This window comes from Staurois parvus, unplaced genomic scaffold, assembly GCF_062004578.1.
Source record: "Staurois parvus isolate SC_StPar_1 unplaced genomic scaffold, SC_StPar_1.0 ptg000204l, whole genome shotgun sequence".
Classification (NCBI taxonomy): Eukaryota; Metazoa; Chordata; class Amphibia; order Anura; family Ranidae; genus Staurois; species Staurois parvus.
Window position 1 is genome coordinate 2396226 of NW_028318000.1, and position 13289 is coordinate 2409514.

Below are 13289 nucleotides of genomic sequence, written 5' to 3' on the forward strand. Positions count from 1 at the left end.
TCCCTTTTGATGACCCCATTGGACTTATTTTGCTTTATGACACTAATTCATTTGATTTGACAATCAACCCCCAATGTAGTTGTTCTTTTTTTTCCACAATGTCCTTTCCAAGAGGTGTCCACAGACCCTTAAAACAGGTTCACAATCCTTGAAACACCTGATTTCAGTATTTTCTCTCAAAACAATTATTTTATTGCTTTTGGGGAGTGATATATATCTACACCTACATCTACTGTATGTCTACATCTGCATAAAATTAACAAAATAATAATAAATATAGTGAACCAACTTCAATCACATCCTCACTGTGAGAAATACACTATATTGCCAAAAGTATTGGGACACCCCTCCAAATCATTGGATTCAGGTGTTCCAATCACATCCATGGCCACAGGTGTATAAATATATCAAGCTACTAGGCATGCAGATTGCTTCTACAAACATTTGTGAAAGAATGGGTCGCTCTCATGAGCTCAGTTAATTCAAGTGTGGTTCCCTGTTAGGTTGTCACCTGTGCAATAAGTCCATCTGTGAAATTTCCTTGCTACTAAATATTCCACAGTAAAATGCTAGTGGTATTATAACAAAGTGGAAGCAACTGGGAATAACAGCAACTCGGTCACGAAGTGGTAGGCCACAGAAAAATGGCAGAATAGGGTTAGCGCATGCTGAAGCGTACAATGTGCAGAAGTTGCCAACTGTCTGCAGAGTCAATAGCTAAAGATCTTTAAACTTCGTGTGGCCTTCAGATTAGCACAACAGTGCGTAAAGAGCTGAATTGAATGGGTTTCCATGGCCAAGCAGCTGCATCCAAGCCTTTCATCACCAAGTACAATGCAAAGCGTGGGATGCAGTGGTGTAAAGCACGCCACCCCTGAACTCTAATGTGGTGGAGACGTGTTCTCTGGAGTGATGAATCACGCTTTTCTGTCTGGAAATGCTATGGACGTGTCTAGGTTTGGTTAGGAGAACGGTACTTGGCTGACTACATTATGCCAAGTGTAAAGTTTGGTGGAGGAGGGATTATGGTGTAGGGTTATTTTTCAGGGGTTGGGCTTGGCCCCTTAGTTCCAGTGAAAGAAACTCTTAAGGCGTCAGCATACCAAGACATTTTGAACAAGTTACTACTCCCAACTTTGTGGGAACAGTTTGGGGATGGCCTCTTCCTGTTCCAACATGACTGCGCACCAGTGCCCAAAGTAAGGTCCATAAAGACATTGATGAGTGACTTTGGGGTGGAGGGACTTCACTGGCCTGCATAGAGTCCTGACCTCAACCTGATATAACACCTTTGGGATGAATTAGAGTGGAGACTTTGAGCCATGCAAGTTTAGACATGCAGTCAGTCCTATGAAGACTTGAGATTAAGCTCTGCAGTCACTTTTGCAGCAGTTGTTTTCTTACTCCAGATCACAATCCTGTGCAATATCCTTTTGTCTCTTTTGGTTAATTGACCATGTCTACCATGTTTATGCTTATCAGATGACGTTTTCCCGGAAACTGTATATACCATCATAACTTCTGATACTGTATTATTATCATTATTATTATTATACAGGATTTATATAGCACCAACAGTTTGCTCAGCGCTTTACAATATAAATTGAGACAATACAGCAACAATGCAGTTCAATACAAGATGGTTAGGAGGGCCCTGCTCCTTGGAGCTTACAATCTAAGAGGGAGGGGCTGGTGGTACAAAAGGTAATAACTGTGGGCGATGGACTGGTAGGAGGAATAGAAGATTCAATTATTAGCTGAAGGCAGGATAGGCTTTCCTGAAGAAATAGGTTTTCAGAGATCGCCTAAAAGTGGGTGGAGTAGGCAATAGTCAGATAGATTGGGGTAGAGAGTTCCAGAGGATGGGGAAGCTCTGGAGAAGTCCTGGAGACGAGCATGGGAGAAGGAAACAAGGGAGCTAGAGAGCATGAGGTTGTGCGAGGAGCGAAGAGGACGGATTGGGTGATATTTGGAGACAAGATTGGTGATGTAATTGGGGACAGAGTTATAAATGGTTTTATATGTTATTGTTAATGTTTTGAATTTTATTCGTTGGGCAATGGGAAGCCAGTGGAAGGATTAGCAGAGAGGTATGTCAGATATGGAATGGTTAGTAAGGCGGATGAGTCTGGAAGCAGCATTCATGATAGACTGAAGAGGGGATAGACTGCGATGAGGAAGGCCATCGAGGAGGGAGATACAATAGTCAAGGCGACAGATAACAAGGGAGTGAATAAGTTGCTTAGTAGTTTCAGAGGTTAAGAATGGGCGTATCTTGGAGATGTTGCGGAGGTGAAGTCTACAAGATTTGGACAGTTATTGGATTTGGGGCTGAAAGGACATACAGTAGTCTAAGATTTCACCTAGTACCCTGCCATGAGGGGAGGGACTGATGGTTGTATTATTGATCTTAATGAAGAAATCAGGGGAGGGGGCACGGGCTGGAGGGAATAGTATGAGCTCAGTTTTCGAAAGATTGAATTTGAGAAAGTGGAGTGACATCCATGCCGATATGTCACTGAGTAGGTTAGTAAGAGGAGACTGAAGGGGTGAGGTGAGGAGTAGAAGTACTTTGCAACATGGCAAATAGATTGGCAACTTCAGTCACAGAGGCACCAGCTAAGTGGGCACCAACAACTTGCCCTATTTGAAGCTCAGTAAGCTCTGACATGACTCTGTATTACTAGCAGGGCATGCAGCAAATGACGAAAGTGAGGCTTCCTTCCTGTTAGCTAGGTGTCTCATCACATAGCGGAAGAAAAAGAATATGGCATCACTTCCATTTTCAACGCGAAACATGTTGACACTTTTACACCTGAGAATCTTGTAGAGTTTCCATTTTTTTGTCTAACCCCTGTATATATTTGTTCATTTATGTGTAATGCACAGTGTTCTTTTTGTAGAATGTACAGTATTCTATTTAAACACTGAATATTTGATTATATTGGTTTTTTTTTTCTTAGGAATACAGTGCTGGGATTGTCATCACTGATATCAATATGACAATGGCCACTTTAAAAAACACTGACCGGAAAAGCTTTGAGATCAGCACTCCTTTTAGAAATTTTAGGTAAGTACAACTTAACAACTAAATTCAGATTTGGTATAGTAATGTGATTCTTCTATATTCTTGGGTAGTCAAAATTTAAAGCAAATCTATCACATGCTAACAAAATGCAAAGTAACTCTGCTGCATACCCCACAGCCATACCTTCAGAATACATGTCTATCTCACTGGTAGGTTTAGTTTCTAAAATCCTCTGTTTGGGGTGCAAATGTACACACTCTCTGCCCCATCCCACTATGCAGTGTATGCAGTGTAGGGTGTCTGGGTACTGTCATGTGAGGATAGCATGTCTTGCTCTATACAAATATTGGCTCTTGGAAAGTTGCTGTTTGCAGTTATTGTGAAGGCAGCAGCAGCACATAGGGTACCTGGGTAAGTGCTTTAGGGCATGCCTTGGCACCTTTTGTGTAATGTTTTCCAAAACCCCTCAGGAAATTAAGAATGTTTTATATACATATTGTTTGCAAATTCTGCTTTTCAATAGATATAATTAAGAAATTACTGTATATTTCAGAATGTAGATAGCACCATGACCTAACATTCCAGCTTGTGATGTCAGTCGGAGCCTGACAGAGCTGCCGTCACTTTCAGTCAATAACAGGCCACTTCTGACTCCATTTTAGGTAATGCTCATGATTTTCTGGTTAACAAGATGAGAGAGCAGGTTGACATGGAAAGGACATCATGGGACATAGGCTCCAAAAATAACGAGCAGACATATACCAAGAAAAAAACATGATTTTATTTTTTTTTATTGGTAGGACAGCTTCACATGTTCACCATCAGCACCAAATTATATATTGCTCATTTTTATTCCCTTCTTTTTTCATATAGTCACCAGTCTGTGCATGGGCAGTGAACAGTCCAGTTGTAATTAACAAGCATGTATTGAAGGAACGGCTCAAAGATACAAACAGCCCAGGGGAAGACTCTCGGCTGGAAACACTCACAGTTCTGTGCCAAAAATGTAGAGCAGGTTCTGTTGCAGTGACAACGTCTTTCTTCGAGGGTGGAATGCAGCCTGGCCAGTCTGAGCCCAATGGGGAAGGATTCTTAGGAAGGATAATGTGTCCCTATCCTGTTTCTACTCATCCATGACCTTTTAACCTACTGCTGTTAACTTTTCCTCATGGACATATAACCTGTCCCTACCCTGTCCACTCACAAAAATGCATGCCAAGCCTGGAAGCCAGGGTCTTAAATAGACTCTGCCTGACCTAAGATGGTCGTCAGAGTCACATGGAATGGCAGCATCCAAACAAATTACTTCCTCAGTGACCCAAAAAACCATAGAGAAATATGTTCCATTTGACTTCCTCTTCCTCTGCAGTGACGCTGAAGTTGAATGCCACCCGCAGTGGAGAAATGAAACTGCACCTGCCTACAAGTCACCCATCACAAACAAAAATTTGCATCCTATTATTATACTGTAGTTTGCCATCTTAAATGCTCAACTTGCATAGGTGTTTCTGGTGCACGCACTGGAATTCAAGTTAGTTGATTCAGGTTCAGCCTATAAAACTATAAATGTGCACAGGTACAGCATAGGGTATTATGTTGTCACAATTTCTTTAACAAGGGTCTACTTGAACTGTGTGCTCTTTTTTTAGTAGCATAGCTTATGCCACAGCCTTCTCACCATAAAGTAGCTGTCTTTCTTAGCTCATTGATTCAGCTTGTTAAGGGGAACTAATCCTGAAGTGTGATTGTTATTTGGTATTTAGTATATTTTATGGCTTAGTCCTCCCCCTACCTTAACCCCTTGAAGCCGACGTAACACAAATGATCGGGACTCCCGATTCCGTGTCAAATGATCGCTGTGATAGCCTCTGATTGCATATCACAATGATCAGTCACTGTGAAGCCCGCCCCCCTTGTTTTTTTTTCTCTCTAAATGGAGGAGAGAGATACATTGTATCTCTCTTTCTCCTTGCAAGAGAAAAAAAAACTTTTTTTAAAAAAAGATAAATATTAAAAAATAATATAAAAAATAAATAAAAAATACCTAGATCAAGGTTTGATCTAGTTCAGTCCCAGGGTTAGTGTTTGGGTCAAGGTCAGGGTCAAAGGTCAATGTCAAATGTCAGGATTTTATTTTTTTTAATGGGTACCACTGTCAGTGTCAGTGTGTTTTAGGTAAAAAAACAAAACAAATAAAAATGCACACTATTGTTTCTCAGCTGTAGTACAGGTACAAACAACAAATAACATACACATATATGGTATCCTTGCAATCGTCATGAGCTGGAAAATTTATTTTGGGTTGTGCTTTGATGGTAGGTTATGGTAGTAACAAGAAACCCAGCTAAATTAAAAAAATATATATTTTTTAACTATTTTGGGCCAGTTTTCCTTTGACAATAAAACCAAAATCAGGAGATATCCATTACCATTTACCACCAAATGAAAGCTCAATTTGTCCTGAAAAAAAGGTATAATCCACCTGGATGTACAAAGTAGTTAAGATGATATCTACAGTTTTACTAACACATGTCAAAGTTTTAAAATTTTACTTAGGCTTTAAGAATTGTTTTACCCTTAGGTGTGAAGGGGTTAAAGTGCCCTTTTTTTCTTAATTTAAGGACACCGTTATGATGATGATCATCATCACCATCACCATTATCATCAGCAGTGCTTTGCATAATACTGTAGCTGCTGAGTTCTTACCTATTCCCTTGCCTTTAGTAAAGAATACTCTTATGTTGTGTTAACTTGCAAAGGGTCATATACAGTATATGCTTATAAGATATATAAGATTTGGTGCTAATATTTTCATTTTTTTCTAGCTATATTGTGATCCCTGGTTATGATAGATGAGTCATGTGTGTTTATGGGGTTAGTGGTGCTGTAAATTACATTTCATGGCCAGTAAATATAAATATATTTTTCTAATATTCAGGGCAAGGTTTTATTACCTTTTCTGAAGATTTGAGATCATTTAATGCATCCATGGGTTTTGTTTAACAAAATAGTGTAAAGTATATTGACTAACATGCAGAGTTTAGTGACCAATAGAATCCAGTCAGAATATTTAATCTAATTTCTTTAATCTAAAATCTCATTTTGTTTACTTTTTTTAAACAAACTGTGACCAGAGCAATACAATGTTACCATAGTAACATCATACTACTCTAGGGAAGTGGTCAGGGTTTTTTTATTTTTTTACCATTATTATTGCTTATAGCTGTGAATTTAATTGCTATCAGAAAGCATTTTTACTGAATGAAATCAATCAATTCAATATGTTTTGTTGTGATTAGCTGTGATTGGCCACACCTAATCACACAGTACATATGGGCTGTGATTGGCCCTGTCTGTACCATGGGATCACTGTGACCAGTCACAGCTAGCAATAGAATTGTATACAATGAATGGCATGAATCAAAGCCATTCATTGCTTACAATTGTCATGTGATCTGCTGTGATTGGTCATAGCAATCTCATGGTACTGGCAGTGAGCCGGTAAAGTGATCTGTCATTGGTTGTGTCAAGTAGCTATAGCAGGCGTCATATCGTGCCAACAGAGCAGCCACACAGCCGTGTACAAGGTGCGTTCTGGGAGGGCATCATATGACATCCACCCGGTATGAGGAAAGCCATGCCTGGCCGTCACATTACAATAGGATGGATGGGAAGTGGTTAAATAGACCAGTTTATATCTAGTAAGCCTTGCTTTATAATAGTATGATGGTTAAGTTAAATGAGCTGCTTTCAAAACCTGTCAATTTCTATAAAAATACAAGAACTCTTAAATTCATATTTGTGAATATTATCATTAACTCTTCTAAATAATAGTACCTTGTATTCCTGGCATTGTTGCCTTTAAACATATTAGCAATAAGGAAACCTATATACTGTACAGCATATGTGTGTCTAATAGGACATTTAGAAAAAGAGATTAATCACCTAAAAAGTTCAATTTCTTTAGCTTTATAGCAGACTCGGAAAGAGAAAAGCAAGACTGGATTGAAACATTAGAACAATCAATAGCAGAGACAGTAGCTGATTATGAAGTAGCTGAAAAGATTTGGTTCAATGAATCGAACAGGAGTTGTGCAGACTGTCGTGCTCCAAACCCTGACTGGGCATCTATCAACTTAGGGGTTGTTATTTGCCGGAGCTGTGCAGGTAAATGAATATTATGATGCAGCTTTGTGTTGCTTAATGCAATTTTTATATGTTCTAGCATTTCCCTGCTCATACTTTCTGATTAAGTATATATTGCTTCTGTAACACTGTCAAGCAGAAAATCCTTCATTGAGAAAAAGTGACAAAATATGGGAACACGGAGGGATTTTTTTTATTAAAGGATTGGCACAAGAAAGAAGCTATCATGACTCATAGACACTCATATTCCAAATTTTCTGCAGAGTACATCACAGATGGGATGAACATAAAAGGGATCTATCAGCACAGAAATATCCAAGTACTAACTTAGGGTAGTTAAGGTGAAGACTTTCAAGCTGACATCCATGCCTCTGCTATATTTAATAGTCTGTGACCCAGAAAAAATTATGGGACACCTGACATAAAAATGTTTATTCTTGGTCAGGGACTTACCAAGGAGTGAGTCAAGAATACGAATTAAGGATCTGGTGATGGTACCTTAAAAAACAATATGTCAATGTGGCAACTCCAATATTTCTGTCTTGGTGGATTCTCTGTAACACATAAGTTCATAATGATAACATTTCTCCCTGCAACATACAGTTGTTGCTGCACGTTATTATTATTTCTTTTTTCCACTGCCTATAACTGGCCTTTGCATGTTTTGTGTGTCTTTTTACCCTTCTTCCTTATGTTTTTACAATATGTAAACTAAATACAGACAAAGACCCTATAGATAAAGGACAAACTGACTGCTCATGCCCTCAACAAAGGAAAGATTTTTGGGTAATTTTCTTCACAAATTTATTCCATGCTATGTAGCCAGGCAAACAACAGCATTTTTTTCATTTTAGCTTTCCAGCTTCCTCTGTCACCTGTCAGTTCACTGGAGAATTTATTATTATAATTACACTGCTGATTGAGTGCCTTGTTCAGTGGGCAAGCAGGCAACACAGGAACCAGGAGAGTGTACTGTCACCTGTGTCATGTCTCAGCGGTGCAGACTGGCTGCTAAAAGGTCACCATGTTTATTAATCACACACTTCCTGCTCCAACTCTTCCTACTATCTCTTAAAGCAGAAAAGCCATAACATTTTCTTAAAATGGAAATACAGAGATCGGAACAAATACATAACTTTGCCTCCCCTCCGTTAGACTTTAAAACTTGATAAAGTTATAAAATACATAGTTTTGGTGGCTATGAACTCCAGTGCGTTCCAACCTCCAGTTCATGAGTGTGTAAGTTGTTGTCTGGACTTCCAGGAGTGTGTAGCTGTGTGGTGGTACTAGAAGCATCATCCCAAGTAAGCCTGTTAGGAGTAGTACCCTGCCCAACTAGAGGATCTTGACTTGCTATTAACCTGTTTACATGCCAAGTTGATCCATCCTCCAGCATATAGGTTACTGTTCCCAACTGGCTCTGAATTCACACAAAATTAGATAGGCTGGAGTTAAACTTTGGCTTGGTTGGAGGCCTTCTTATCCTCAACCACTTTACAGGAATGGGTGTAGTTGTCTTGGCATTTCTTTTTTGCATTACTGTAAGTTTTTGCTTTAACCTGATACCTCTTCAATATAACTTGCAAGTTCCAGGGTTCTGCTACTGTATTTAGTGACTTCAAGCTTGTGGGTAGGGTTTGTAGATATTGACCTACCATCAGTTTTGCAGGTGATTCATCAGTGGTGCTATGAGGAGCTGACCTGCAGTATTGTAGAACAGTGGCTATAGACCTGCTGAAAAGGAGTCCCTTGAGCAGATGTGTCTCAAGGCCATTTAAAAAACTGGTTAAAATGTTCCACACCTTCATTGACCTGTGGGTGGTATTGTGGTGTTAAGATGTGCTTTATTCTCTTTGTTTTAAGGAAAGACTTGATCCCTTTTAAAATAAATTGTGGACCATTGTTGGTATTGATTTCCAGTGGTAGTGCCCACCTTGAGAATCATCCCACCAAGGCGATGATGACAACTTTAGTGGTTACTTCTGATGTAGCCACCTCTGGCCATTTTGAGTACTAATCATAAGCTACCAAACAGTCTCTTTGATGTTTTGGAACTACTGCAATTTCTCTACATGGGCCTTTTGGGAAATGTCTGACTTGTAATGTAGCTGCGGCTTTCTTCTGATTTTTTCTAAACAAGCACAGTTCACAATTGCAAACTAAAGTTTCCATTTATAATAATACGTAGTCCTCCTGCGCTCAATGGAGTCCCTATATCCTATATCAAAGAGCCACTAGCACTCAAACTGGTACTCAACAGTAATAATACAATCACATATAATCAATTAGTGCAGCGCTAGACATATAATGTGAATAACATATATATGAAAAACGAATCACAGTAACATGTCACACATCTATGCATGCAAAAAAGGTGACCAAACAATGTGATTATTTAGAGAAATAAATCTCAATAATAAACGTGTCCCCCAGTGCCACTCACTGATGTGAATGTGAGTAAATTAGATATCATAAAAAAGTTCATAACACTATGCTGTGGTGTTCAACTCCAAGCAATATGATGCAATGCAAGTGATCACACAATAGCTTCAAGGGATGGTAAGTGACTCTCCTCCTGTGGTAAAATTTCCCCCTCACCTCCACTCTACTGCCCAAAGGGCCTATATGCCTTTAAGATCACTCAGGATCTTGATCCACCATAGACAAAAATCACCAGCCGATCTCCCATAGGATTCCCATCCGGTAGGTATTCAGGATACACTGGCTCCTGGTCTCAGCACGATATACCTCTCTCCCAGATGACATAAGCATAGGAAGAATCTCTCATAGAGTAATAAGTTGCACAATGAGTATTTAATAAGATATATAAACAACTCACATGCAAATGTTCAAATCCACAGTTAATAGGGATGTATGGGTGTACTGCATGGCTATCCAAGTACACTACGGTGTCCTAAGATGCTGCGTCACCGCGTATCGACGAGTTGCATCACCGTCTTTGTCGATACACGGTGACGCAGCATCCGGTTTGGCGGTGACGTACTTCCGGTACGGCCGCCATCTTTTTCATATATATGTTATTCACATTACATGTCTAGCGCTGCACTAATTGATTATATGTGATTAAAGTTTCCATTTAGTTGCCTATACCAGGCCATGATACTGTTTCCCTGCAAAGTTGTTTTGTCGATACTCACCTAGCAGACCTTTATGAGCCATGTTTAAAATGGATTGCCTCATTGCAGCTAGAATTACTGCTCTGTGTCCTCTTAAAAAGCAGACACATTTTTTCTTTACTGCAAAAACAGTGACCAATATTTTTTAGAAACAACTTGGAGCCAAACAGCCCAAAAGGCACGCACTTAAAGTGTAAAAGTACCAGATGTGTAATGTAAGCTTTTAGGTTCCTGCCCTGCAGCACAAGTGGGATTTTTAAAAAAGCCTTTATGAAGGTCTAGTTTAGTGATGCTTTTTGTCCCATAGCATTGGGAAAAGAAATCCTCAAAAGTAGGCAATTGGTAATAGTTCTGAGGAGCAGCCAGTAGATGCTATAATCTCTTCTTGCAGGAGTTTTTGCAGAGAGACTGTGCAAAGGCTGCATCACTAGAGATATTTGTGAATGAAACCTATTCCAATTAAGGTCTGCAGGTATCTTTCTTTCCAGACACTGTCTATTAGACCAAACCCAAGTACAAAAATATTGGAACGGTGCATAAAATCTACATAAAAACAGAATGCAACGATTTGCAAATCTCATAAACCCATATATTTTCTCATTAGAAAACATATCAAATGTTTAAACTGAGAAAATGTACCATTTTCAAATGGTTGTAAAGTCTCAGGCTTTTTGTAACTTTATGCATTCTACGCATGAAGGTAAAAAATCTTCTGTGTTCAGCAGTGCTTCTGGCCCCCCTAACACTTACCTGAGCCCCATTGCGATTCAGCGATGTGCACGAGAGCCTCAGCTCCCACTGCTATCAATCACAGACAGTGAGCTATTGAAGAGAGAGAGGGGGCGAGGCTAAGCTGTGGCTCGGTGTGTAAACTGACACACAGAGCAGTGGCTCAGCAGTGAGCCTGCTTGGGTGTCCCCATAGCAAGCTGCTTGCTGCGGGAGCACTCAACAGGAGGGAGGGACCAAGAGGGCCTGTGGGGGACCCAAAAAGAGGAGGATCTGGTCTGCTCTGTGCAAAACCACTGCACAGAGCAGGTAAGTATGACACATTTTTTAATTGCCTTTAATATCACTTTAAGAAAAAAAAAAGATAAGTTTGAAATTGATGGCAGCAAAAGTAAACTCTGGCTACTAATGTGTTTGTGGCTACTTCAAAATACTATCCCAGGGTTTGTACTGTAGCTGTGTATGAACAATCTGTCCCTAGATTTAAAAACAATCATATAGCCTTCTCAAACTAATGAATTAAGCAGCAAGGTCCTCCATTTCTCAAGCTCCATCCAGGCCAGATGCTATTAAATAACAGAAAATTGTTCATACCAGAGATAACAGGGTAGTGCAGGCAACCCAGAATGCTGTAGAAATTTATCTGGAGGCTGCAAATAGGGTTTGAGGTTCCTTGTTGCCATCTTTATTAATCACACAAAGTTTCTGCTCCAACTTCTCCTGCTATCTCTTAAATCAGAAATACCATAACATTTTAAAATGGCAATACAAAGAACAAAAATATACACAACACTGCCTGGCTATGACTGAAGAAACAGAGTTGCAAGATAGGCAAGTCCAGCTGTGTGCCTGCAGTTTGACCTCATATATAGATGTAGATCATCTGAAATCTGGAAGCAAATGATGTACAGGAATTAAACCAATGTTTTGTTTCACTAAAATATATGGCAACAGCTACAGCAACAGATTTGGTTTTTAATTTATAGTTTTCAAATCTTTTACAAACTTTTTTAGCTGAAATCCACAGCAACCAATCAGAATTCAACTTTTGATGAACTGACCTTGCTAAAGGAGAATTAAGCAAAAAAGGTGCAACGCTAATGTGTATGTCATAAATTAAAGTAAAACGACTAGAAAAACAGTAGAATAATTATATAATTGAAACTGATGACATGCGTGATAAAAATACAAAAAATATTTTTTAAGTGCAGAAATTAACAAAATTGTAAATAGCAAAAAGTCTAAAAATGAAGTGTCCAAAAGTGTTAAATAATAACGAATGAGATGGATTGACATCTAGTGAAAAGTATATCCGTGACAATCCTTCATCCTAAGGCACTCACCAGAAGCAAAAAACAAATGAACTTTTGTACAGCAACTCCTCCAAAAGATATAACCCCTCCACCGCCGGAATGGATGTGTATCAAATACAGCTGGGCTCTATGTAGAAATCCCTCTTAAAAAAGTATAACTTCTCCATGGCATCACTCGGCTACCAGTCCAATTAGGGTGAATCCTGGAGGGAAAAAGCTCACAAACCGGGGCCCATCCACATGGATGCAATTGCTTTTTATAAAATAAAAAATACTACACTATATGCGGCTTCTCTTGGGCTCCAGTTTGTGAGCTTTTTCCCTCCAGGATTCACGCTAATCAGACCGGTGATGTGGAGAAGTTATACTTTTTTCAGAGGGATTTCTTCATAGAACCCAGCTGTATTTGATACACATCCTTCTGGTGAGTGCATTAGGATGAAGGATTGTCACGGATATACTTTTCACTAGATGGCACTCCATCTCCCACATCTTCAATCTCTCCCTCTCTACTGGCGCATTCCCCTCCCCCCTAAAGCACGCGCACATCACCCCCATACTCAAAAAACCCTCCCTGGACCCCACCGACCTGAACAACCTTAGACTCATCTCCCTGCTGCCATTTACATCCAAGCTCCTTGAGCACTTAGTCTTCAATCGCCTAAGCTCCCACCTCACTGACAACAACCTCCTCGATCCACTACAGTCTAGCTTCCGTCCCCTACACTCCACCAAATCCGCCCTACTCAAAATCACTAATGAACTGCTAACCGCCAAAGCTAATGGCCACTACTCAGTCCTCCTACTCCTCGACCTTTCTGTGGCCACCCCCTCCTCTTTAATAAACTACACTCCCTTGGCATCAGAGACTCCGCTCTCTCCTGGCTCTCCTCCTATCTATCCCAACGCTCCTTCGGCGTTACCTATAATGCTACCA

General features: G+C 39.8%; 1 protein-coding gene across 1 annotated transcript in view; it reads left to right on the plus strand.

Moving 5' to 3' along the window:
• ARAP2 (ArfGAP with RhoGAP domain, ankyrin repeat and PH domain 2) overlaps positions 1-13289 on the plus strand; it is a 419396-nt gene that overhangs the window by 140340 nt on the left and 265767 nt on the right. Inside the window, exons 10-11 of the mRNA XM_089678380.1 lie at positions 2964-3070; positions 6996-7195. Coding sequence (XP_089534506.1) covers positions 2964-3070; positions 6996-7195 — 307 coding nt within the window. The remainder of the gene's footprint in view (positions 1-2963; positions 3071-6995; positions 7196-13289) is intronic.